Raw genomic sequence first — 23,801 nt, 5'->3', positions numbered from 1 at the left:
ATTAGTGCTGCTAGCTTTAGAAACTGAAAGATTTAGTTCAGTGGCACCGCTTCAAATTACAGTGCTCTATTATAAAAACCCACGTTATCAGTTAGAGCTTAAAGCTAGAAGAAAGTTCTTCAGATTACCTTTGCGCTTTCTGCGAAGTCCAGTATTGGGAATACTTTTTAAAAAGGGTTAGAGAGGACAGAGACAAGCTGGCAGTTTCCTTGCAGCTCTTCTGTTCCCAGAGTTACTGCAAAGGGTTTATGCTGCTGAGAAGAGTGTTACCTCTCTCAGCTCACCTTGTCAGCAGTTTTGGCTAAGTCTCAGTTCCAATATTTTTGGGAGGGTGTGGTCATGCACAGAATGGATTTTTTTTTTTTTTAAGATATTAAGCTTGTCTTCTTTCTTAGAGCTATTTGCAAAAAAGAAAATTACAGAAAAGAGGGATTTCTAATAAAGCCTAGGTATTGTAAAATAAAACGTCATGGTTATAGTGGTGATGGGGTATTTTTCAGAAAATACAAGAGAAGATTATGTATTTTTCACACAGACAAAATAGGATAGGAAAAAGCCCTCAAAAAGGTGAAAGGAAGATTGAAGTACAGCTAACATGATGTATTTCCCTTCTCTTTTGAGGCTCCAGGACTCTTCCAGTGGTAGCAATTATGACCTGCAAGGGCTCTGTAGGCTTTGTAGGGAGAGAAAGAGTAAGCTGATATGCTACTGTAGGCTTCATTCCAAGGCAGGTGTCCACAAAATATCACTTCGTATTAAAATAATATCCCATTAAAACCTAAGTTTCAAAGGACAATCTAGGTAACTGCAGGTCCTGTCCTTCCTCACTGTTAAGTTACTACTAAGTCCTACTCAGGTATGTCCTAGGCATTAGACAGACAGCTTCACATTAGTGCTGAGAGATGCACACACTCATTAAACGTAATTAATCTAATTGCCTAATTTGCAGTGCTTCATTCATTATTTTACTGACAATAATTATAAAAAAGGAAATACGTTTCTCATAAAATTTCTTGCAACTTCATGCTGTTCAACTTGGGAGCAAATGCAGACAGTTCAATGTATTCAGTGCAACAGAAATGCTGGAGGTAGCACTTAGCAGACAGTGCATCTGGATTCCAAATGAAGACAAGCCTTGTTCAAAAATCCTCCTCTTTAAGCAAAGGTGTAAATAGCCTGCATTGGGACTCCTTAGAGAAGAAGCTACAATGCTCTGAGGAATCCAGGAACAGGTATGCTTCCTCCCACCATCAGCAATAACCACGTCAAGTCGTCAGAAAACCTGTTGCTTTGGAGCCTTCTGCTTTTAGATTAGATGTTACAAACAAATAAATAAATGAAATAGATAGATCAGCAACATTTCTGCATTCCTCCTGCCATTCAGCTGGCCTCTGCCATAGTTCACTTTCACTGTAGGCATACAAATGACTTGACTGAGGAACATGCAGTTCATCTTATGCTCAGAAAGTCCAAAGTCGTACAAAAAAGATGTACCTTGAATGCCTGTAAAAAATCCTACCATTTAATGTACAGAACTGCATTCCTAACATCTTAGGTTATACTGACCTCTACAGATAGTAAATTAAAAGAATTATTACTAGATTTGATTGGGTTTCCTCATTGTTTCGTTTCAGATAATCTCATTTGATAAAGCTCTAGAATTTTTGTATTGCTTTTCTTTCTTTTCAATTTATTTCACTATTAACACTTTAATCCTTTAAAATTGGCTGCTCCAAGTCAGAGCATTTAAAAGTAAAGGCTGCTGGTTTTAAAATCCAAGGGTTTTTTTTTTTTCATTTTGTTGTTTTTGGTTTGTTTAAAAAAAAATCCACATTCCAGTGTCCAACAGAACCACCCTCCATACATTACAACAGCCTCTTGATCTGCCCCTTAACTGCATTATCTATCTTAGCTATCAAAATGAATCCTGCACTCCAGCAGCAGAAGGTACAAAGCTACAATTAATTTTCTTGCTCAGAATTTTATTTGTTTCATATTGTTTGTCGAGAACAGAGATATTAAACAAACAGTATCAGCCCAGCATCAACCCAGAGGCTGTGTTAGTCAACTGTTGGTTACTACACTACACTTTGAGCCTCGTGGCAACTACCAGCTTCCTCGGCACCTTCAGATGCATCCTGCCCAGCCTCATGGACTTCTACATGTCCATTTTACTTTAAATAGCTTGTAACTCAATCCTCTTCTATAGTGGGTACTCCCCCAAATTCCGCCACTAGCCACAGAGACGCCACCAGTAAACTCAGGCAAATAAGTTGTTGAGTACCTCAGCCTTTTTCCATGTCCTCATCCAGAAGTATGTTACCCGCTCATTAATGATGTGCTTCACCACATAACTTCCATCTGTAATAATTTTCTACCTAGGGAAATGTTATGTCACAGAAAGCTCATACATTTTACTCTCTCAGATTCTTTGACCTCTAGCTGCAGGGCATCTCCATCATTGGTTCAATGTTTCTTCTGCTGGAACATCATATCAGCAATATCAGTAGTTATGTTATTAATATCACTGAACCCTTAGGAGGTCTCATCCATCACTTTTAATCTTTTTTTTTTTCCTCCTGCTCTTAAAAGATGTTGTTTAATGGCTAGGAGATGTTCAGAAATGCAGAAACATTATTAGTTAAAGAAACTACATTAATAGGCCATATCAGGTGCCTTTTTTCCTTTTTATCTGGAGACAGTGTAACTGACTTCAAAAATTGTACTTTACCATGTACAAATCAAAAGACCAGAATTAAATGCTCAAGAAAAATTACATATGTCGTTAAATATAAAGCTATCCAGGTACAAAAGGGACCAAATTCCGCTCAGAAGTCAGGCACTAAAATGCAAGACACAACAGTACTTCACTTTTTTGGTACCTAAACCTTGTTTTTTGATCTCTCCTTTAGACTACAGAAAAGTATTTACTCTGAGCTCTCTGAAGGAAGTGAAATTTCCTTATACTAAAATTTTAAACAAAAGCAACAATTAAAACAAGTAGAACCAATAATAAGGCAAAGCCTCTGGTGTCACAGGGGTGACACTTTCAGAAGTTCTGACGTTTTGCTTTGACCTATGCCCAGCTTCTGCTACGTGTCTCAGCGGCAAACGGAGTCATATATTTTCTATCAGGAAGGTTGTAGAAAAGGAAGCAATATTTCCCAGTATGATGCAGCCACTAGAGAGGCTGCAGAGACTGAGGCGCTTCATAAAACCCTTCTTTAGCAGGGTCCCAAGAAGTCACAGGTAGAAAGGAACTACAAATGAAGCAAATACAGGCAGGGAGAAGTGCAGTCAACTCCCTAATTTTTAAAAACTTGAGTGAGGCAAGTACACTGCCACAGGAGCCAGGACTGTTGTGACCGTCTGTGCTGCTGCTCTGTAAGCATGCACTGAAGCTGTCCTGCTAGCAGCAATTTCTGACAGTAGCTTGAGAGAAACAGGTTGGATAATGTGTCCTTCACTCTTGAAGTGAAATGTGGCTCAATCCAGCAGCTCCCAGCAATCATGGTCACCCATCTTCTCTTGCCTGCTTGCCTGCCTTCCCTCAGTCTCCAGCCCTCCTCCACCATGGCGTCCTCAGCATTTCTATTCCACCCTCCTTGGCCACCCTGCCCCAACTGCACTCAGTTCCCAGGGGCGCCTCAGAAATTTGCCGCCTCCTTCTCCCTCTCCTTTCCCTCGTTTCCTTCTCCAAAGCCCACTTGTCAGTTTGAGAAACACCACAGGGATGAAGTCAAAAAAGCCGTAAGTAGTGTTTAATGAAATAAATCTATCAATAAATGCCTGCATTTAGGAAGAATCTCCTGCATAAGCAAACGAATAGCATGGTTTACTGCATGTGCTTTGAATATTCTCACATTCTTCTCTTAATCATAGGATTTTCCTCTCTATTAGAAATCAGCAGATAAGAGTGAAGACAGGACTGCAATTATTGCAATGAACCTTCCTAGTTCAGGTCACTTTTCAAGAACAAAAGCTCCAGTTAAAGAAAAGCTTTTGGACTCAGTACAGAGGCACTGTGTGAAATCTAATATTAAGTGTGGTCAGATAAAATTACATGGATCTTTGGCATTAAAATCTGTCCATTGATGAATCAGGAATGCCTATTTTCAGACATTCCAGCTTTGTGAGATATCATTATATGTTCCTTTTTGCTAGATTACAAAGGAATACTGTACAGCAGGGACCTGTATTTATCACTTGTTCACTTGTGTATTTTGAAGATGCTTCTCTTGCCCTTCCAATTTACAACAGCAACAATAAAGCAAACAAAGCAATTCTTCCTGCCTAGAATTCAACCTATCCCTGTCTACTTTCTAGTAGGTCTCTCAGAGAGGAGCGTTCAACAGAGCTTTTGCAGGACAAAAAAACAGAGGAAGAAGAAAATCCCAGAGTTAAGTTAGCTTGATTATAAAGGGCAGTTTATAGATATTTTAATATCGTGACTTTCGGTTTGCAAAAGTATAAAGAAACTCAGTCTAAGACAACCCAGCCAAATGAAACACAGAATTTATCTGACAGTTGAAACTGAAAAAAAACTATGGATTAAAATCATCTTGAATTGTGCCTATAAGAAGAATACCTCTAAATTCACAGAGAAGTAAATTATTAGTTGGGTTTACACGGTAATAATTTACTTTTAAATATGTTTTCTAGTCGATCTCAAAAAAGCAATTTGACAGAGAATGCAATGACTCAAAATAATTTTTCTAGACATTATATAAACAAGTACTTAATTTTATGCTTGTGTAAGACCTCATAGCCACCACGAGTTAAAGTAAGGAAGTGCTTTGACAGAAGCAAAGCTACTTCAGCAAGTAAAAGTGAAAAAGAGAAAAGTAGATCTTAAATTGATGTAAAGGAAAAAAACATCCAACCCTACTTCTCGGTGACCTGTATCTGCACTATTGGACTAACACTACAGATTACTTAGATTTATTTATATCTACCATTTGGAAAACTACAGCTTAATAAATGTAACTTTCACACAGTTAGCTATTTAAAATTTGGGTGACACATTTATCACACCTTTGAGATACAGGGCATGTATAAATGAGGCAAACTCCAATTTTAGTACCCAGTTAACTCCTTGAAAACTTTCAAAATCATTCTTTCGCCTTGGTTCAAACAGCAAACCTGGGGTTAAAAACATAGTTATCCCTTATATTTCAAAGTGTTTTCTTCCCCAGTAAAGGCTGATTTCATTATTTTGGATTCTAGTGACAAGTCCTTGTAACCCAAGACAAGAAAATAAGTTCCAAATCAGATTCAGGAGACCAAACTACCCAAAGATTTTAGTACAAATTTGGAATTTGGGTAATGCAAAGCTGACCAGCATTACCTTCATGCACATCACACTTGGACGTTTACAATTTATCTGATTCAAATATAGAGCGCTGTCAAAAGACACAGAGTAGTAAAAGAAGAGCGCATATAGGATCCTAGAGAGATGCAATAGGGGGAACCATTAACTCTCAGGCCCCATTTTTCACAATATTATTCAGCTAACACTGCAAACAGAAAATCATCACAAAAAAGCCAGAATGTCTATCAGTGGGGTCTGAAAAGATCTAACCAGCACTAGTCCCTCTATTCTCAGTTAGGTGACTATAAAAGCAAGTTATTCTGTGATCAGCAGAACCAAGGAAATCCGCTTTTCTTATGGATTTGTGTCATATGCCCCATATTCCAGTCTAGCCATAACCCCTTCACATTCCCTATGATTTCTCTCACGCAGACACCTGCAATATCCCTTCAGATATCCCTTTCTCCCATATCTGCCCTCACAGATCCTATGCCCCTCTCGCGAAAGGTATCTTATGTTCCAGCCACTGCTACGCTGCCTGCATGCCATAGGCCTGTTGGAAGCTTCCCGCAGGCTGTTGCGCTCCACTAAAGCTTTTTCCTCAGACAGGACATGCATTTGGATTTTTTCCTCCTTTATACAGCTCCCAATTTTTAACTACAGCTCATTACCTTGAACCAAACTAAAAAGAATATTTGGATCAGAAGAGATACCTGGAAACAACAAACAGTATTGTATTGTAAGCAGTTATAAATATCCGAAACAAATTGGTAAAACATGTAAAAAACATTTATGCTGTTTAATGTTAAAACCTAAACTGCATTCAAAGAATGGTTAATGCTATCAGCTGCTTAAATAACACTGAGACTAGCTTATATTTCTCTGTTCGAAACCTGTAAAACTATTCATGTTAACTACAATAGTATGACTTCATTCTAGATGTATTTGAAATGGCAATGCTGTGATCCTTTGACAGGAACACTGGGGAAAGAAAGGCAGCCAATCTTTACAGTCTTACAACTTTATAATACCTACGCACTCCTTCACACCTTTTGTCAAGCTCTTGTTCTAGTCACGTAACCATACAAAAGCCGTTGCTTTCTCAAGAAAAAGCATCGTCCTCCGTCCAAAAATGTGACATTTCAAAGACTTACACCCAAGAAGAAGAAAAAATGCTAAACTAGATCATGTTTGGTTCCTCACACATTATGCTTAACATAAGCGTAATTTTAGAGGGCTGACTTCTGATATTTGATTGCTTGGTTCAACGTTATCCAAGAAAAACAGTATTAACCTTAAAGTAGCACCCATCTCTATTTTAATGCTTTGAGCTTCACAACTCCCCTTCTGCTTCAGCCCTTTGCTCCTTTGCCCGACTCTCAGCTTCTCACACATGTATATTATCCTCAGTACAGTGCAGTGACAGAAGTACAAATGTCTACTTACAGGAATCATCCAGTTGGCTAGGTCACCATACTTGGACACCTGCATAGCTCCAAGCATTGTCAGGTCAACATGGCCTCTGGCAACAGAAGCAAAGTGTTTAACTAGCGTATCATGTTCAAGGAACAGCCCACAAATCTTTACAAACTTTTGTTCACACGCTCATCATACCAATGTAAAAATGGTGGTATACCGCAGAGACAGACATTACGTTTCATGCGTGTAGCCATTCTTTTCTCTAGATCTATCACTGATGCAAACTTTTGTCTGCCTATTGAGCCTCAAAATGTTATTTTTGTCAGGTTTTGGTTAACTGCATGCACAGTCAACCAACTCTGAACTCATATTTTTATAAGTGCACTTCTTCACATATTTATATGCACTCATTATCTTTTCAGAGCCATTATGATTTAGTGTTTGTTTGCATCCAACCTCCTTCCCAAAAAACAAACAAAAAACAGGTGCAGACGGTGAATTAACATTAGCGGGGTGGAATGAGGACTGCAGTTGCAGGCTGAGGAACGAGAATATACAGTGTGCAAGTATAGAGTAGATACTTGGAAATGACCAAAACGTATTTGTTAAAACATAGTTATAAATGTGTTTATATATGGCCAGGCAGTGCTAGACGCGAACATCAGTATGGTATCTATTAGTTACAGTGTATTTCAATTTCCAACAGCCAGACCTAATTCTCTGTAAGCCACCACTGAGCAAGTCCATGATTATTTTACAGGTGTTAAATGCTCATCACATTTCGAAGAATTACTAATGAGTTCAGTCACGGGCTCAGTTCATTCTTTTCAAATTTCCAAAGATATGGGTTTATGTTGTTACGCACCCTCTTATCATTGCAAATGATTCATCACTAGAGAAATAGGAAGAACCTGGAAGAACAGTCACTGTCTCCTTTCCTGTAAAAGAAATAAGCTATTGTTTGTATATATTTTGTGTCTTTTACAAATACAGTCACAGCTATTAAGCAGAAGGAAAGGATTTTTTTTTTTAACTAATTCCTTTGGATTTTGCACAACTATGGACTTGATTACACTTCTTAATCAATCATAATGAACTGTGGAGTAGTTTATGTGACAGTTTTTATCACAGCATTGCCCATTGTTAAACCACCAACAGCACCAGGCAAGACATCATTGAGGCCAGAGGTTAAGCAATCCCTGTGGACTTCAGCTTTCTCTTCTAGCCACAGGAAAAGTGAGGGATAATCGCTTTTGGAAGAGAAAAAAGAGCATCTTCAAGAGACAGAAGGGTTGCAAGGAAAAGAGAGCAGATCAGATGCTACGTAGTCTAGTCTGAGAATGATATAGAAAACAGAAAAATAAACAAAGGAAGAGCAGACTAAATCTGTCATTAAAGTGCACAAGAAAATGTGCTTCTTTGTGCTGTACTGTTCTTTGCATGGTTCTTGGGTCAAGTAATGGGGCACACAAAACTTCAGCCAGTGCCTAGTGCATAAATCACATGGAAGGGTCTGATTTTGACTCCATTCAGAGAACTCTCTTTCCTCCCCTGCCAGTTCTTTGAATCAGCCTGCGCAACAACCATCTATAGAGAGTGCCTGTGGAAATGTGTAAGAAGCACAACCATGGGTAGAATGAGCAGCCAGGCATGACAAACTGGAGAGAAAAGAGACCATACTGCAAGATGACACTGAGAAGAAAAAGTCAGTGTAAAAACAGAGGGTAAGAAAAATGAGACATCATTAAACAGTTTCCAGAAAACAGGGTGGGGTGGGGGCGAGGGAGAGAGAAGACACTGAGGCAGCAAAAGTGGCAGGAAAACATAAGGAAGCATAGTTGGAAAGTTAAAATGGAGAACTAAGTTACTTGTTTTAATTTATTTAGTTCATATATTATACCAAGACACCGTAGCAAATTAAATTTTGACATTGAAAATAGTATAGAATTAGGGTCATACAAGTGGTCTTGCATTCAGATCTCAAGAATTCACCATGCAGTCACCCAGACCAGCAGTGAGACCGCCTGAGCTGTCTTTCCCTCTCAGGTACCCACGGGGCTGGAGAGAGCGCAAGGCCTGTAAGCAGTGACGTGGGCCGAGAACCCTGGGCTGCAGAGAGAACCTAAGGCAAGGCTGAGCAGATAGAAGCACAGACTGAGGGCCAAAGGATAATGTTATGAGAGCTCCAAATGACCCAGTTCTTGAAGATGCTGTGAGCAAGTCAGTATTTATGTATGTTCATTTATGCTATAAGACACAGAGGTCTACCTTTATGTTACGGTGAAGATAAGCTTCATATAATTGAGATATTCAGCAAAGTGGACAAACAAAAAAAAAGACCATATCTCTTTTGGAAAAATATTATTACATTTTCAGATTAAAAATGGGAGAAAAAGCCCAAAGCAGTTTATTTTGAAAATGTAGGGAAAAATTTTTTTTTTTTGTAACAGGCTTTTGAATGATGGGAGGAGAATTAAATCCTATTCCTTTGCCATTTAGCTTCTGTCCTCGTCATATGGTTTTATAAATTTGGCTGAAATGCTCAAAGGCACCTCGAGTGGTCTGAACCCAAGTCAGTGGGATTCAGCAGTTTCTGAATGTTTTACCGATGAGAACAATAATAGTCTTGTTGGTAGTTCTGAGATTCACCTAATCCTGTGCCCTGTTTAGCTTCAGATACAGACGTTAAGATGCTCAACACTGAATTACCCAGTACTAAAATAACCTAACTTCCATGTTGCATTTTATTCTAATCTCTCATCTGTTATGCTTCATGTCTATGCTTCAACCCAGCGAGGCTACCTCTTGAAAAATATTTGCTGATCATAAATAATAATTCAAGATAGTCTTGATATCTACAAAAAAGCACAATGATTTTCTGAGTCTGATAAAATTCTTGGAGTTTTAATAATCCTCACTCTGCTAAAATGTTTCATTTCTAATACATCCATATTAGACCTTATCATTACCAATTTTTATGGTAAATTCTTTTATTAGAATTTTTTTTCTTTTCAATGACACCCTTAATCAAAAATAAAAAAAATACTCTGTTTAGTTCAGGCATTAATTCAACTCCCATATGTCTCTGATATTTCCCTTCTTACAGTGTATCTCAACAGCTAGCTACCGGTAAAACACTGAAGATGGGCTTAAATAACTCTTTATTTAAAAGATAACACTGAAACGAGGAATAACATAGTGGGTATCAATTATCATATATCAAATATCGAAGTGGGTAGCAAACGTTTTAAGTCAGTGAGCAACTGCTGGAATGTATCATGTTATTAAATTATAATGCTTTATCGATGCTTTTTCTCATTTGGCTATTCAGAGTTTAATTGTACTAAGAAATAGTGATTGGCAAAGGTACTTTTTTATATATAAAGATATAGTAGTTTCTGATAAAGACAACTTTGAAAAAACAACTCTAAAATACCAGCTATGGATCCATAATCTATGCTGTTAATATCAGTGGGAATTTATAAGGTCCAAAGGCTTCCTGAAGTTTATCACAATGCAAAAATAAGAGGTCCAGTTTTATACAGAAGCAGTCAAAGAGAACAGGTACATGCACAGCTTACCATTAAGAAAACAGAAATCAGGCCAAAGACAGACGCACTAAACCTTAAGAAGTTTGTGTTTTCACATTTCATGGCTGCTTATGAGGTGAAATGCCCCAAAACAGATGGGAACAGTGCAAAACTGAACTGGATAAATAAAAGGGAGCAGTAGCAGGTGATATGTTTGAAAAAGGGAAAGCTCTTTCAGACAGAGCAGTCCCAGAAGCGCTCCTCCTTTGCTGACCTCTCTCACGGCCAGGCTGTTCTCAGTGCCCGTGGACCTCTATTCCTCTCCTGAAGTGCCAAAAGTAGCAGCCCAGCAGCAGCTTTCCAGCATGCCTGGCCCCTTTTGGCAAGCCCTTTGGCTCCTGGCCTGGCTACAGCTCCCTCTCCAAAGACGTAATTGGGTATCACTTATACAATTCACTACATAGGGAGAAACCAGGCTGTTATACACACAACCCTGAAAACCGTGTCCCAGACACGAATCATTGAAAAACATTTTCTAGAAGATACGATGTGAGAAGTAGCCGGAAAAATATATATATTCACATACAGGCCTCGCAAAACAATCTCACTTCTGAAAAGGAAAATTTGACCCTCTGCTGCCTGGGCTGTAAAAGAATTTCCTTCGGTAGCTACTAATATGTACCAATGCATAAGCGCTAACCAGAATATTAAATATCTACGTTAATTAAAACCAACTATAACTTAAAATACTAAAAGAAGCCACACACATCATTACTTACAAGTAAACAAACCAGGAATCTGGGTTCAAATACTGAATCAAAAGAAACATTTTAGATTAACAATGAATAATCACTTTCCATAAATGAAATTTATTTGAAAGATTTTACCTGCATTAATCAGGTCTGGATCCACTTCATTTTCAAGTGGATAAGGACCCTGACAACAAAATAGACCTATGTCAGCTCTATATTAAAATACCTTTGAGATACAATTCATAGCAGCTTTATCATTTCTCATGCTTATTACTTAAAGCAGATCATTACCAACTTGCATTTTTTTTTCCTCCTTGGCACAACATCATCCTATATATACAAACCAAAATTCACATTAACCAACCTATCAGGACTGAAGGACACATTGCTGGACGTTAGAATTATTAAATGACCACAGAGTCATTTTCACCAAAATGACAGATATTTTTCAGAGGCAGGTATCCAATGCAATTCAATAAAACTTTACCACAGTGAGAATAATGTTCACTTTAAGTTTTAATTTAAATTATGTTTAACAAGCCAACTTACAAGGCTTGGTCTTGCAAACTAGTGAAGGTTCTGACCCCCTCCAGCAAAATATGTTACTTAAGAACATGCTTAGTTGTAATAAAATAGCGCTATAATCCTGAAACGAGCATTTCCTTAGAGACTTCCCCACACTACAAGAACTATAGAATCCTGCAATTATGGCAAATCTTTGAATATGCTTTTTAGTATAACTATACCGAGGTTGGTGGGAACACTAAAAGGCAGCGGCACAGCAAGGTATGTACACTGCACTGAATCATCAGTGACAGTGATAGATTCTTACCAAACCCAGGACTCCATTTTCACTCTGTAAATGAACGGTTATATCCGGACTGATGAAGTTACTGGCCAACAGCGGGATTCCAATACCCAGATTCGCTGAGTAAATTGGTCAAGGCACAAACAGGGAACACAGTTATTGCAAACTAGTACGCTAACAAAGTTACCATTGTACTATGATTCGATTAGAACTGTTCTCTTCACAAACATTTTATTTTTCAATCAGATGCCTCACATTTGCACGGAATTATTTTGGCATTTGGACTGCCCAATTGCATTCTGTCAAACGCCTCACATGTTAAAAAAAAATCCTGAGCAAGTAAGCTTCGTTTCCAACGTACTTTTTCAAGAACTTCTTATGTAACATTCAACTGCTAGCAAACGCTCTGGATGTGCCTGGATAAAGACATATGCATTAACCTCCCATCTATTTCAACAGGGCATTAATAAAAAGACAGAATTCCAGGTGCTGGACAGCGCAAAGAACAGACATGGAAATTAACTTGTGTTAAGCAGAACAGCTGCGGCCACTCTAGTGAATCACCACAGCTTTAGCTACAGCACAGCTGGAGGATACCATACATGCCATCCTCAAACTCTAAGGCAGCTCGTCTGATGATCCTCTCCCTCATGTTGTCTCCTTGTTTTTGTTTGGTTTTTGAGTCTTCAGGCTTTCGGATTGATAAGCGCTGCAAAAGAAAAAATAGTCCTAAGCAAAGATGAGCATCCAAATTGTTGCTTCTCAAGACATGAAAACCTGATTTGTGATTGCACTGAGATACTTGGTCTAAGAATAAGGTTAACAATCAGTTTCTTACAAAAAACAACCTTTTCTTCCATCAGTTCAATCCTATCTAAACCAATGAAGTCATCAAGTACCCCAATGATAGCCTTAGAGAAAAAGTTATTTCTTTGTCCGTATTGCCAAGGCTGAGTGGATACATGATACACAAACACAACTGGTTAAGAATAAGGAAGAAAGAAAGCACCAGGCATTAGTGCAGATACAAGCAAGTCCGAGATTCATTTCCCCATAAATAGCTACATTTTTAAAATGTCAGCCTAAAATGCAGATACTGCCCTCTTTCTGCATTCATTCCATTCAGTGGTGCTCTTCTAGATTTACATGCATGAGACACACAAATACCAGTCATATAAAGAGCTAAGCAACTAAGTTTCAAAAATACTTTTGCAAAAATCTGTTCAAAAGGCATTTCCTGAGATTTCCTGGCCTGAAGTTGATGCTGTCCAAATCACACGTAGGTGAAAATGCCATGGCATTCAAAGAGTTTGTAAGTTTTTTTTTTTTTGTAAGTGAGTGTGTACATGGATTCTGTTCTTTGTGCATCACTCCCATGCACCATTTTGGACTATTTTGGACAACATCAGGTTGCAGGTCCTGCACCCCATATGTCCTCACATTCTCTCCAACTCCAGGCCATAAAGGACAAACTAGGCAAAATCATCCTCTGTTCCTTTTCACCACCACAAAACAACTTCTTCAGTGCTTTTTTTCTCCTTATATCGGGAGCCCCTTTCCTCCTGGGCAGTCAGGGACCAACACTGTCAGTTCCTCTTTAAGTCCTCAGCAACTTCTTCTCTGTATCGCTTGCCAATGACGACTACTACCTTTATAGAAGGCATAACATTGTCTCACACAGTAAGAAAGACTCAGACTTTCCTCATAGATCTCCCTCATGCAATCTTTCATAAAGAGGAAAGTTGCCCATGAAGAGGAATTTTGCCCATAGTTGTTACAGAGTTCCACATTAACCAGTTTGTTCATCTGTTTTCTTTCCCTTTACGTCAGGGAAGCGTTGCTCCATGCACTTTAAGTTTTACGGGCATCAGCGTGTTACCTTAATAGTACGCTATCATGCAGGATTACCTTCAGCTGCAGCTTTTGTAGACAAGGTTATGGATAGCCAATATCCTTGCAGATATCATAAGTGAATCTTCAGTTTCTAAGAATGAGTTACAAGCTGTTCAAATTATATCCTTTTACCCACCTTAGCACTTATTCATCTAGAACTTAAGGAACTTCTACTACTGTTTAGGAACATATATATTTATATATGTACATACAAACATATTTATACATATAATAACATATATATGCTCTTATAGCTACATACAGAGTGGTTCAGACCATTTAGAAGAATTTCTACTTTGTCCATTAGGGCGTATGCTGTGGGAGGACAATTCTCAACTCTGTAGTAACCATGATTCCTCAGGATGTGCTGTCTCCACGGCCCTGGTGATATGTCCCTTTTCTCTACATCTGACATCTCCCTGGGGCTTCTGAATTAACACAAGAACTCCACCGTTTGTGTCGTATATGGAAAACTACAAGGACAAACACAGTGCAGACAGTCTCTCTGACAATCCGAGCCAAAAGAATTTACCGTGTGCATTGTAGCATATATTCTAGGAGCAGAATCTCCAAGGACAAGACATCTTGGGAAAAAAGGAGCTGTTCTTTTTCTTACTTGAAATATGACAGTTCTTGACCCACTTGAAAGAGGTTCCTCTTGTGCTCTGTAATCTTCTAACTGCATTTTATTTAGCATTCTAAGCCACAGATTGGTTCTTTTGAGGAAAGATAGAATACCTTCCTCAAAATCTCTTAACATTTTATAGGGATAAACTAACTAGAAATACAGGAATTTTATAAAACATATAGAATTTATTATTAAATGAGTTCCTTTATAGAAAAGAATTATCCTACAGACCATATTATATAGTATCATTTTCACAATGGAAGTCAAAAGATTGGCTGAATATTTCTAGAAAAGCTATCCTGCTTTTGAGAACTTGAAGTCTTCTTGATAAAGGCATTTTACAGATGTACTCCACTGAGAAAATCTTTGCCCAAAATATATTTCCTGGAATCTTAGTTTTTGTGCTTGAAGCACGTGAGTGAGTTTGTGCTGAGGAGGCCCTTCCTTAAAGGATAGGGGCCAGTAGCAGGAACTGAACTAAATAAGAGTCATGTTCAGATAAAACTCATAATTAGATTTCCCTTTTCCCATCTATTTGGAATTTCATTATACAGAAAGTTTTATGCTTTGGCTAATTTCCCTAGAATTGCTTCGCTTTCCAGTTATGCAAAAAGTAAGAACAATCACAGAGGATTTCTCTCTATAGTGAGTGAAAGGCTGGATAAGTATGACAAAGGTATTTGCAGTAGAGGGGTCAAGTCTGAGTTCAATTAGGCAGGAACTGCCATTTAAGACCAGTAAGAATTATAACAAACTAGTTTCTAATTATTCTTCATTTCCTCCCCTTTGCCAATTATCATGCTTTTATAGGTACAGCCTCTTTCTTAACATATAATCTTTTATAAAGCGTAAATAAATAAATCTGCCATTTTCTTCCTATAATTCTATTAATGAGAGGCACCACTGCTAGAATTACAAAATTCCAAGGACAAAGTTAATCTCTGCTGCAACTTTGCTGTGCAGTTTATAAAAGCTTTCCTATCTCTGCTGCAACTTTGCTGTGCAGTTTATAAAAGCTTTCCTCTTTCTCTCTCTGACTTCCTTCTTTTTCTTAAGCATACAAAAAAAAAAGGCAGTTGTCTAGGCATCAAAGGAGTTCCCACTTACGCAGAGAAGTCAAAGAAAATCTCAGGCAACCTGAGATATATTTTGTATACAGGTCTTCCCTGGGTGCAGAGTTACCCCTTTATCTGGTGCGAAACTGTAATAAGAGCAGCAGTTTAATATATGCAAAATGGATTTCTCTCATGAAAGGAGAAAGCTTTTTTAAACTGAGATATTGCATCCATTCAAAAGGAAGGAACAGGGTATTTATTAATTGCAGTCTCACGCAACATGCCCAAAGAATAAAAAGAGGTTTGACACATCTGTCTCCAGTCCACTATTCAATGAGGCAATATGTTTTGGCAGGATGAGCAGATGGAAGAGGAAGGGGGGGTGGAAAGCTTTTTAACCTTAACATTCCCAAAAAGAGTTTACCCAGAGAAAGGGACTTGTATGATTTTTTAGGACTTTGTGACTTAATTTTAATAATAAAAGTTTAATTACTACAATTTCTTTCTGCACTTTTCTTTTGTCATAAAGTTTTTTTCCTTGTATCACATATCCCTCCCCTCCCCCATGTCTTTTAATGGCATTTTGAATAATTTCCACCTCTAGAGGTATGGAGACACTGCAGAAATACAGAAACAATGCTGCAGCTGCAATTTAACAGCATTGTCACATCACCAAAAATGATCACAGGGACATAGCTCAAGTGAGGCAAAGCAACAGAAAAAAAGAACAATTATATAATCTTCCCTATCTTGGAAGTTTTCAGTGTTGGAATATTATTGCTGCAATTTTTAATAGCCATTAACATCTTGTATTTAGTCCAGAAATGGTACAATAGTTCCTGTTTAAAGAAAAGGAAAGAAAGTTTCCAGGGCCTTTGCAATGCAATCCACTACATGGCACAAATGGGACTGAGATTCGCCCTACCTGCCCACCTCAAAAGCTCTCCAACAGAAAAGAGACTTGTGTTTCTGATTGTCAAAGTTAGCTCTTAGTCTAGGCATTCCTCACTGTGTCTACAGCAGAGAGAGAAAGAAGGAGAATGGATTTCCCATCAACAAATTTCCAATTGCTACAAAGTCTTTCCGGACAATGGGCAGTTGCGCTAACTTTTTTACAGTCCAAACCAGAGAGAATGAGGCATGAGACACAAGGCTTAGTTGTCAGCCCCTTCATCTACCTACTGTTCTCCAGCATTTAGTGAACTTGGAAGGTCTTTCTCACAGCATTTTCTCACCACTAACACTTAGGAGCTAGAGAGAAAATTCTGTAAATTCTAAAAAACACTCCAAGTTGAAATATGTTGTTACTAAGAAGCTGAACTTCTTACTTCAATTCTCTTCTCAAACTTCTCTCCCTGTATCAGACGATCAACATAGATTTTGGGAACATGAATGTCTTCTGGGGCAAACGCTCCTATATCAACAATTTCTTCCACCTACAAAGAGAAAAGAGAAAGGCATTCAGTGACAGTTTGTTAGCAATTAAAATTCAAATATTAAATATATAGCGTATCAAATCACTTAAGAAAAAGCAAGGAATAGGACAAAACAGAAATACCCTTTAAAATAGGCTGTTTTAGAAACTTATCTTTCTTCTTTCACATGCAGCAAACTGCAGCATTTTTCGCCAAGGGTATTTCTACATAGAAATTGAAAATAGTTGATGTTCTAACAGCCCAAACTATACAAAATCACCTTAAAGAAATATACCATGTACGCTTACATCAGAGTTCTTTGTACCTACAAATAGTCTACATCTAAACAGGAGGAAATAATACGGTGGTAGCCAAAAGTCAGAGTACGAACAAGAAGCATGAATTTTGAGCTTACAAACTCAGAAGCTGGATTGAAGCTACTTTGTATTGAAGCGTACTCAGTGATAATGTTGAAAGCATTTGAAAGGCAGTAATTAATTGTAAGCAAGATGTGAAGATCTAAGCCTCAACAGTTAGTGAAACAGAGATGCAGCACAAAATGGCACTGATCCACATGTGGTACAGTTTATGTGTGATTTTTCTTTGGGACACCGCAGGCATTAGGGCTGTCCCTCCTGCTTTGTCTGAGTTCAGGGCAGTCCCATGCTCCTTGGCTGAAGACCCCATTGTGGCCACATGCCTGCAGCTCAGAGCCTTGGCCATGTCTGGTGCTTTCTCCCTGGCAAATCTCAGCTGCAAGGAGCACATCTCTTACTGCCACAAAACTCACAAACAGACACTCATTTTGGAACTGTACCTGCATCAGGCCACTGAGAAAATATAAAATGTTAAGCAAAGCAATGGGTCAAAGACAACGTCTGAAACAATCTACTTAAAAGGGAATCAAACAGCTTCTGAGTTACATTACCAGGAACTAGTTAGACCGTTAGAAATGCCTGAAAAGTCGTCTAGGAATCCCAAAGGACTCATAGAATATGGCACATCGGTAGGGCTGCATCACTTAGCAGCCATCACCAACGAAGAAACATTAAAGAAAGTAAAATTCAATTTGACATCCTACTGCTATTGCAGAATGTGATCAATAATAAAATCCATAGTACATCTGATGGACAATTACCTTCCTACTGCGCTTTGCAGTGTGACAATAAATAAACAAACCAATCTACCGCAAAAAGCAGCAGAGGGAGAGGAAAAATTAACAGACCAATGATCACAGGATCAGTTCCACTTGACCCCTGAAAAGAGCCATGGGGTAAACAGAAAGGAAAAGACAAGATGCAAGTTCTCTAAAGTGAAGGTTGCAAGGAAGAGACTATAACAGCCACAGTGACACAAGCCACAGTGTTCACGAATATCAATATTACACATCCAGAAAGTGCAAAGCTATGAGAATTTTTGCAAGGTAAAAAGACAATAAATTTAGGATTTTAAAAATTCAAACTATTTCATTCAGGGAAAAGTGGTACAAAGGCATTCATGCCCTGTCTCACTAACTTGAAGGTTACTATTTTACACATTAATATAGAAAGGAACACAGAGACTAAGTCAAACCAAGGATAAAATGAAAAAATCCTGCTGTGCACAGATGAAGATGCTCTCTCAGAGTACTGTCTGCTGCCAGAACAGGATCAAAAGGGAGGAGAAGCAGGAAACATACAGACTTTTCAGTGAAGCCACATGTAAGCAGACAATCTGCTACCAGCAGAATTCCTAAATTCACCTTTTCTAATTAACATTTGTATTCATTTATCAGGTGAAAAATTAGGCCTGGAGAATACTAATTGCTACTGATTTGAACCTTGTTATAAAAGAACTACTGCAATCTACTTAAGCAGCTGTGATTATAAAACTAAAGTCTTTGCTGACACAGTTCAGCTGACTTCAACAGAATTACGCTATCAGAAGGCTTGACACACTGTATTCCTCCCTCCTTACAATATACAAAATACATAATTTATCCAAACAATACCAGATTTTGTTATTAATCACTCCCATTCCCTTAATTGGTAAGAATTCTGTATTTTTGGAAACAGCAACCAGCATGATAGTTTCTCTTCATAAGAACTACTAACATTATTATTTATTTTCCCAGTATAGTAGCCTAAATGAGTATGACGCACAGACAAACAAGACGGATATTGTCCTAGGGATTTTAAATCAGCATAAGGACCCTTAAACACTGGAAAACTCATGTTCACAGGCAACCGCCACACACCCTGTTGCTGTTTTGCAATTTCCACATTCCACCATTATGAAACAAGTACCAAATACAATTAAAATTAAATACATTAGAAATATCCATATAGACATAAAATGGAATTTCAAAAAGAGATTAAAAATTTGCATGTAATGTCTGCAAAAATCTATATCATCCAGCCCTGCAAGCAAAATTAATCACCATGTCTATGTGGCAGAAATTAAAAAGCAAGAAGTCTCACAGGGGAAGCACGAACGTCACCTGACTGCCACTTCTCCAACTCTCTCTCCTTACTCTGCTCATAGAGAAACTACATGGCACTACAGGAGGCTATTGGTAGCCCACCCACATCAGTTTTGCCAGCACTGCTACCACAAATGAAGCTGTGCCAACAGAAGTGAAACTATGGGAAATTTGATGGCTATGGGAATCAGCAACTTAACTTTATATGCAGCACTACAGTGACCACCACAAGACATAATCCAAGCATCTTTCTAGATAAGAGTGATAATCCAAAAATTAACAGTTCCAAAGCTGGGCATATTCAATTCCCTTGCACGTAAGTCTTCTCTTTAACACGTCCCCAGCCTAAGCCTCAATCACCTTTAAAGCTAGGAAGACATTTACATGGGTAGCTAGAAGGATGTGAATGGGTTTCACCAGATTTTTTTTTCTTCCTGTTCGACTTCTGCATTTTATTTATCCTTCTGTTCTTTCTTCCCCTGATTCACTTTGCCTTAGGCTTTATTTTGTCATGCACAGAAGAATCTTTGTAAGCATCAAAAATCATCATTTGACATCCTGCCTAGAAGACACACCATGAAGCCTGGCAAAGTGTAAAGAGGGAAGTAATCAGGGCAGAGCACCTCCTGTAATCTTTTTAATTAGTGAGTAAAAATATTTTGATACCATTTAGATTGCCTTGATCACATGTGATCATTTTAAATCTTACCTTCACCAACAAAGTGACAGGAAATAGAAAGTTTATAACTTTTTGCTACACAAGGAAAGCTAAAAAGTAACTTTGAGAAAGTTCCCTCTCTTTGGAAGGCTCTGATTCATGAATCAAAAAAATCCTTTCATTGTTTCAAGAGCTTCACAGTATCAGTTTTCCTCCTCTGTGTAAGTATCCTTGCAAATATGTCTATGCTAGCAAAGCCCAATAGCAAACAATGGGGGCAAAATAAATGAATCCTATCATTTCTGAATACTGGTTTATCTGCAAGTACACCCAGAACATAAAAGCTGTTCCCTGCTGTGATTCACAAGAGCCTTCTGCCATTCCTTTTGATATCAGTAGTCACTCACTGGTCACTTGTTTCAAAATATCACTTCCTCCTGTAATTTACATCCAATCTTCTCTTTTCAGTAGTTAGTTTAGTAGTTAGTTTATTGTTGCTTATAGAAATTCAGCTACTCTCCTAAAGCTTTACCTCAGAATTTCCAAAGGCTTCTAGAGAGAGAAACTGAACCTAGAAGATTACGAACTTCCAGTAAGATAATGAACACTTATACCTGACCAAAACTTGGCAAGGGAATTGTAATGGCATGCCTATTCATGCCAAAACACTTAACAGTAATAATAAAAAAGGGCCTTTACTTTGAATCTTTTTTTCTTATTTCTGCAGCCTAATTAGGTGCTTTATGATATATGAAATGTTCACAGCTGTTTTAGTCATAAACCTCAGTTTCCATACAACTAAGCTATAAGCAGAAATGGCAATATAATTCCTTACTATGGAAAAAAAAAAAAAAGTGGTGGGGAGAGAGAGAGCGCGTGCGCACAAGCAAGCATGCACATGCTTAACAAAAAACAATGCATTCTTAAGTAGCTTATTTTTAAAATGGCTCTATTGAATCTCTCTATCACTGTCTTCATTATCCCCGTACCCTTCACTTCTCCAAACTGAAAAAAAAAGAGAATACCCTGCAGAACATAAGTAGGGTAAATATTACACCTGGTCAGATCTCCAAAACAACAGAAGAATGAAATCCAATTGAGCCCCTTACATGCTAGAGACAAGTTCATTAGACCACTTCTTCAGTTCACCGCAGGAAAGTCAGGACGTCACTACAAAATTCATTGTAACATATATAAAGTAGTAAGAAGTTTAAAAAATAAGGCGATGAGGAGAAGTTGTGTATGTCTGGTCCAGCTGAGAGAAGATTGAAGGTAGTCAGAAAGAGGACTGTGATCAACTATTCTAATGACAACCAAGAAAAAAAAAGTCAGCCTTAATTTAAAGAGATTAAACTGAATATCACTGAAAGCTTTTGATATTGTAAAACAGTGGAATATATTCTAGGAATTGGGCACTGTAAATTCTTGAGAACAAACTATACAAACATGTATTGGGCTGGAGGAAAGAGGAAACGAGTCAGTATTTACTCAATTCTGCCTGAATGCAGGGAGAAAAAAAAATAGATGCTCTTCTGATCGTCCCTCTGATCTTCTGAGAGTCTCAGAAGAGTTCTGCCCTTTTCTGATTCTGTGATGAGGCTAGACCATGCAATTTCTACTCCTGTCAAGCTACCACTGAAGTGAAATGACAGTCAGTCAATATCCATCCTAAAAAAGAGACATTTACAGTAATTTTAAAAAGCAAGTAACTACTAAGCAGTTAGATAAAGGCATGACTCAGTAATAATCACTGATTTGGGCCCACTAAAAGCTTGGAATAAATATCTTCATAAATTTACTGAGGTGAAGGGGAACCATTAAATCTTTAAAGTTCATATTCATTAGAGAACCTGCAGTCTCACCAAACTGATCATCTGGGTGACACACTAATTGTCCTGCGAACTAGTCCATGAACCCTCCTTCATAGCAGAGGACAGGAGCGTAAAAGACAGTGTTATACTGCTGGTAATACTCTTCCCAGCTTCTAGCAACATGAAGTTTAGGGACTTCCTGGGTCAGAGGCTGGATACACACCATCTTGCTAGCTTCTGATGGACCACGAATTTGTTTAATAGTTTTCTGAGGCCACGTACATCTTTAGCACCAAAAACTTTCTGTACCATTGCATTTATTCAGCTTGACTGGTGTTAACTTACTCATCAGTGACCTGGTTGAAGGGACAGAGCGCACCCTCAGCAACTTTGCTGATGATACTGTACTGGGAGGAGTGGCTGATACACCAGGGGGTTGTGCTGCCATTCAGAAGGACCTGGACAGGCTGGAGAGATGGGCAGAGGGAAACCTCCTGAAGTTCAACAGAGGGAAGCGCAGGGTCCTGCAGCTGGGGAGGAATAACCTCACGCACCAGTACAGGCTGGGGGTTGACCTGCTGGAAAGCAGCTCTGCAGAGAAGGACCTGGGAGTCCTGGTGGACAACAAGGTGACCATGAGCCAGCAATGTGCCCCTTGTGGCCAAGAAGGCCAATGGTATTATGGGGTACATTAGGAAGAGTGTTGCCAGCAGGTCAAGGGTGATGACCCTCCCCCTCTACTCTGTATCTGAAGGGAGGGTGTCAAGGGCCAGACTCTTCCCAGTGGTGCCCAGCGATAGGACGAGAGGCAATGGGCACAAACTGAAACACGGGAAGATCTGTCTGGACACGAGGAAGAACTTTCCTGTGAGGGTGACTGAGCTCTGGAACTGGTTGCCCAGAGAGGTTGTGGACTCCCCTTCCTTGGAGATACTCAAAAGCCATCTGGACACATTCCTGGGTAATATGCTCCAGGTGACCCTGCTTGAGCAGGAGAGTTGGACTAGAAGATCTCCAGAGGTTCCTTCCAGCCTCAACCATTCTATGATTCTGTGGAAAATATTTCTTATCATGTCTTGTAATTTCACTGGGTGCTTCCTTCTCCTGGCATATAGGAAAAGCATGCAGCTGTTCTTTGTCTTTTCCATACTAATGGAGATTCTATGTATTTTTATATCCTTTTTGGTTACTAGTAGACTGTTATGCTCTGTGAACACTCCAGAGAAAACCAGTCGGAAATACCGCATGCCCTAACTGATCATCAGAGGAGCAAAGCTGACAATCTCCGAGGTTTGCCTCCAGCTTTTTCATCATATGGCTACAGATTCTCAGAACTTAGGAGCCCTTGCTACATAATAGTCATTTTACCTTTGTCTTCTCTGTTCTAAATCTCCTCAATTACCTTCACTTCTAGTTGCCTCAGGCTTAATTTCTTCTTTTGTATTTCTCTGCACCTGCTTCCTCTGTTTTTTTCCAATGTTCACTTTCCATTCCATGCCTTTAACCTCTTTCTCCATGCTGTACTGGTGACAGCAAACAAGAATACAGATTGCACTAAATTATCTGCTCTTGATACGTGTGCGTAGCAGTTCTGGGATAACAACTGCAAAGAAAAGAAGACGTATACTTGATTATCTGCAAAAGCTATCTACTTGTAAAATTGTATGCATGTATGCACAAATGAAAGGACTTGTCAAATTTAGTTGCCGGTCTCTGAAAAAGCTCTGCTGTGCTACACATATGAACATTCCTTCCTCAGGAACTTATAAGTCAGTCAAATTTCAACATAACCAGGATATACAATATTCTGAACTTTAAAAGTCATGTTCAAAGTCAGAAGATACTGAAATTCCTCAAAAGAATAATCCTAAGAATATAACAGTCTCAAAATAATCTTTAGAAATCACTCCAGGAAGTGATCACTTCCTAAATCCTTCTTAAAATCTGGTTGTTTGGATACAAGTCATCAGTGAACCCACTCTGCTTGTAATCAGTTAGATTTTGCAGCTTGTACTTTCCAGATAAAATGAGGTGATTTCATAGTGTTCAATACTTAATTT

General features: G+C 38.6%; 1 protein-coding gene across 1 annotated transcript in view; it reads right to left on the bottom strand.

The window, feature by feature from the left end:
* The window catches only part of LOC104140575 (succinyl-CoA:3-ketoacid coenzyme A transferase 1, mitochondrial), an 80,340-nt gene that overhangs the window by 21,274 nt on the left and 35,265 nt on the right, over positions 1–23,801 (bottom strand). The window contains exons 8-13 of the mRNA XM_068924740.1: positions 16,725–16,832; positions 12,418–12,529; positions 11,845–11,939; positions 11,148–11,196; positions 7,596–7,668; positions 6,758–6,833 (exon numbers count right to left, since the gene is read on the bottom strand). Coding sequence (XP_068780841.1) covers positions 6,758–6,833; positions 7,596–7,668; positions 11,148–11,196; positions 11,845–11,939; positions 12,418–12,529; positions 16,725–16,832 — 513 coding nt within the window. The remainder of the gene's footprint in view (positions 1–6,757; positions 6,834–7,595; positions 7,669–11,147; positions 11,197–11,844; positions 11,940–12,417; positions 12,530–16,724; positions 16,833–23,801) is intronic.

This window comes from Struthio camelus, chromosome W, assembly GCF_040807025.1.
Source record: "Struthio camelus isolate bStrCam1 chromosome W, bStrCam1.hap1, whole genome shotgun sequence".
NCBI lineage: Eukaryota > Metazoa > Chordata > Aves > Struthioniformes > Struthionidae > Struthio > Struthio camelus.
The sequence above is the reverse complement of the archived record's forward strand: the minus strand, read 5'-3'. Positions and strand labels throughout refer to the sequence as shown.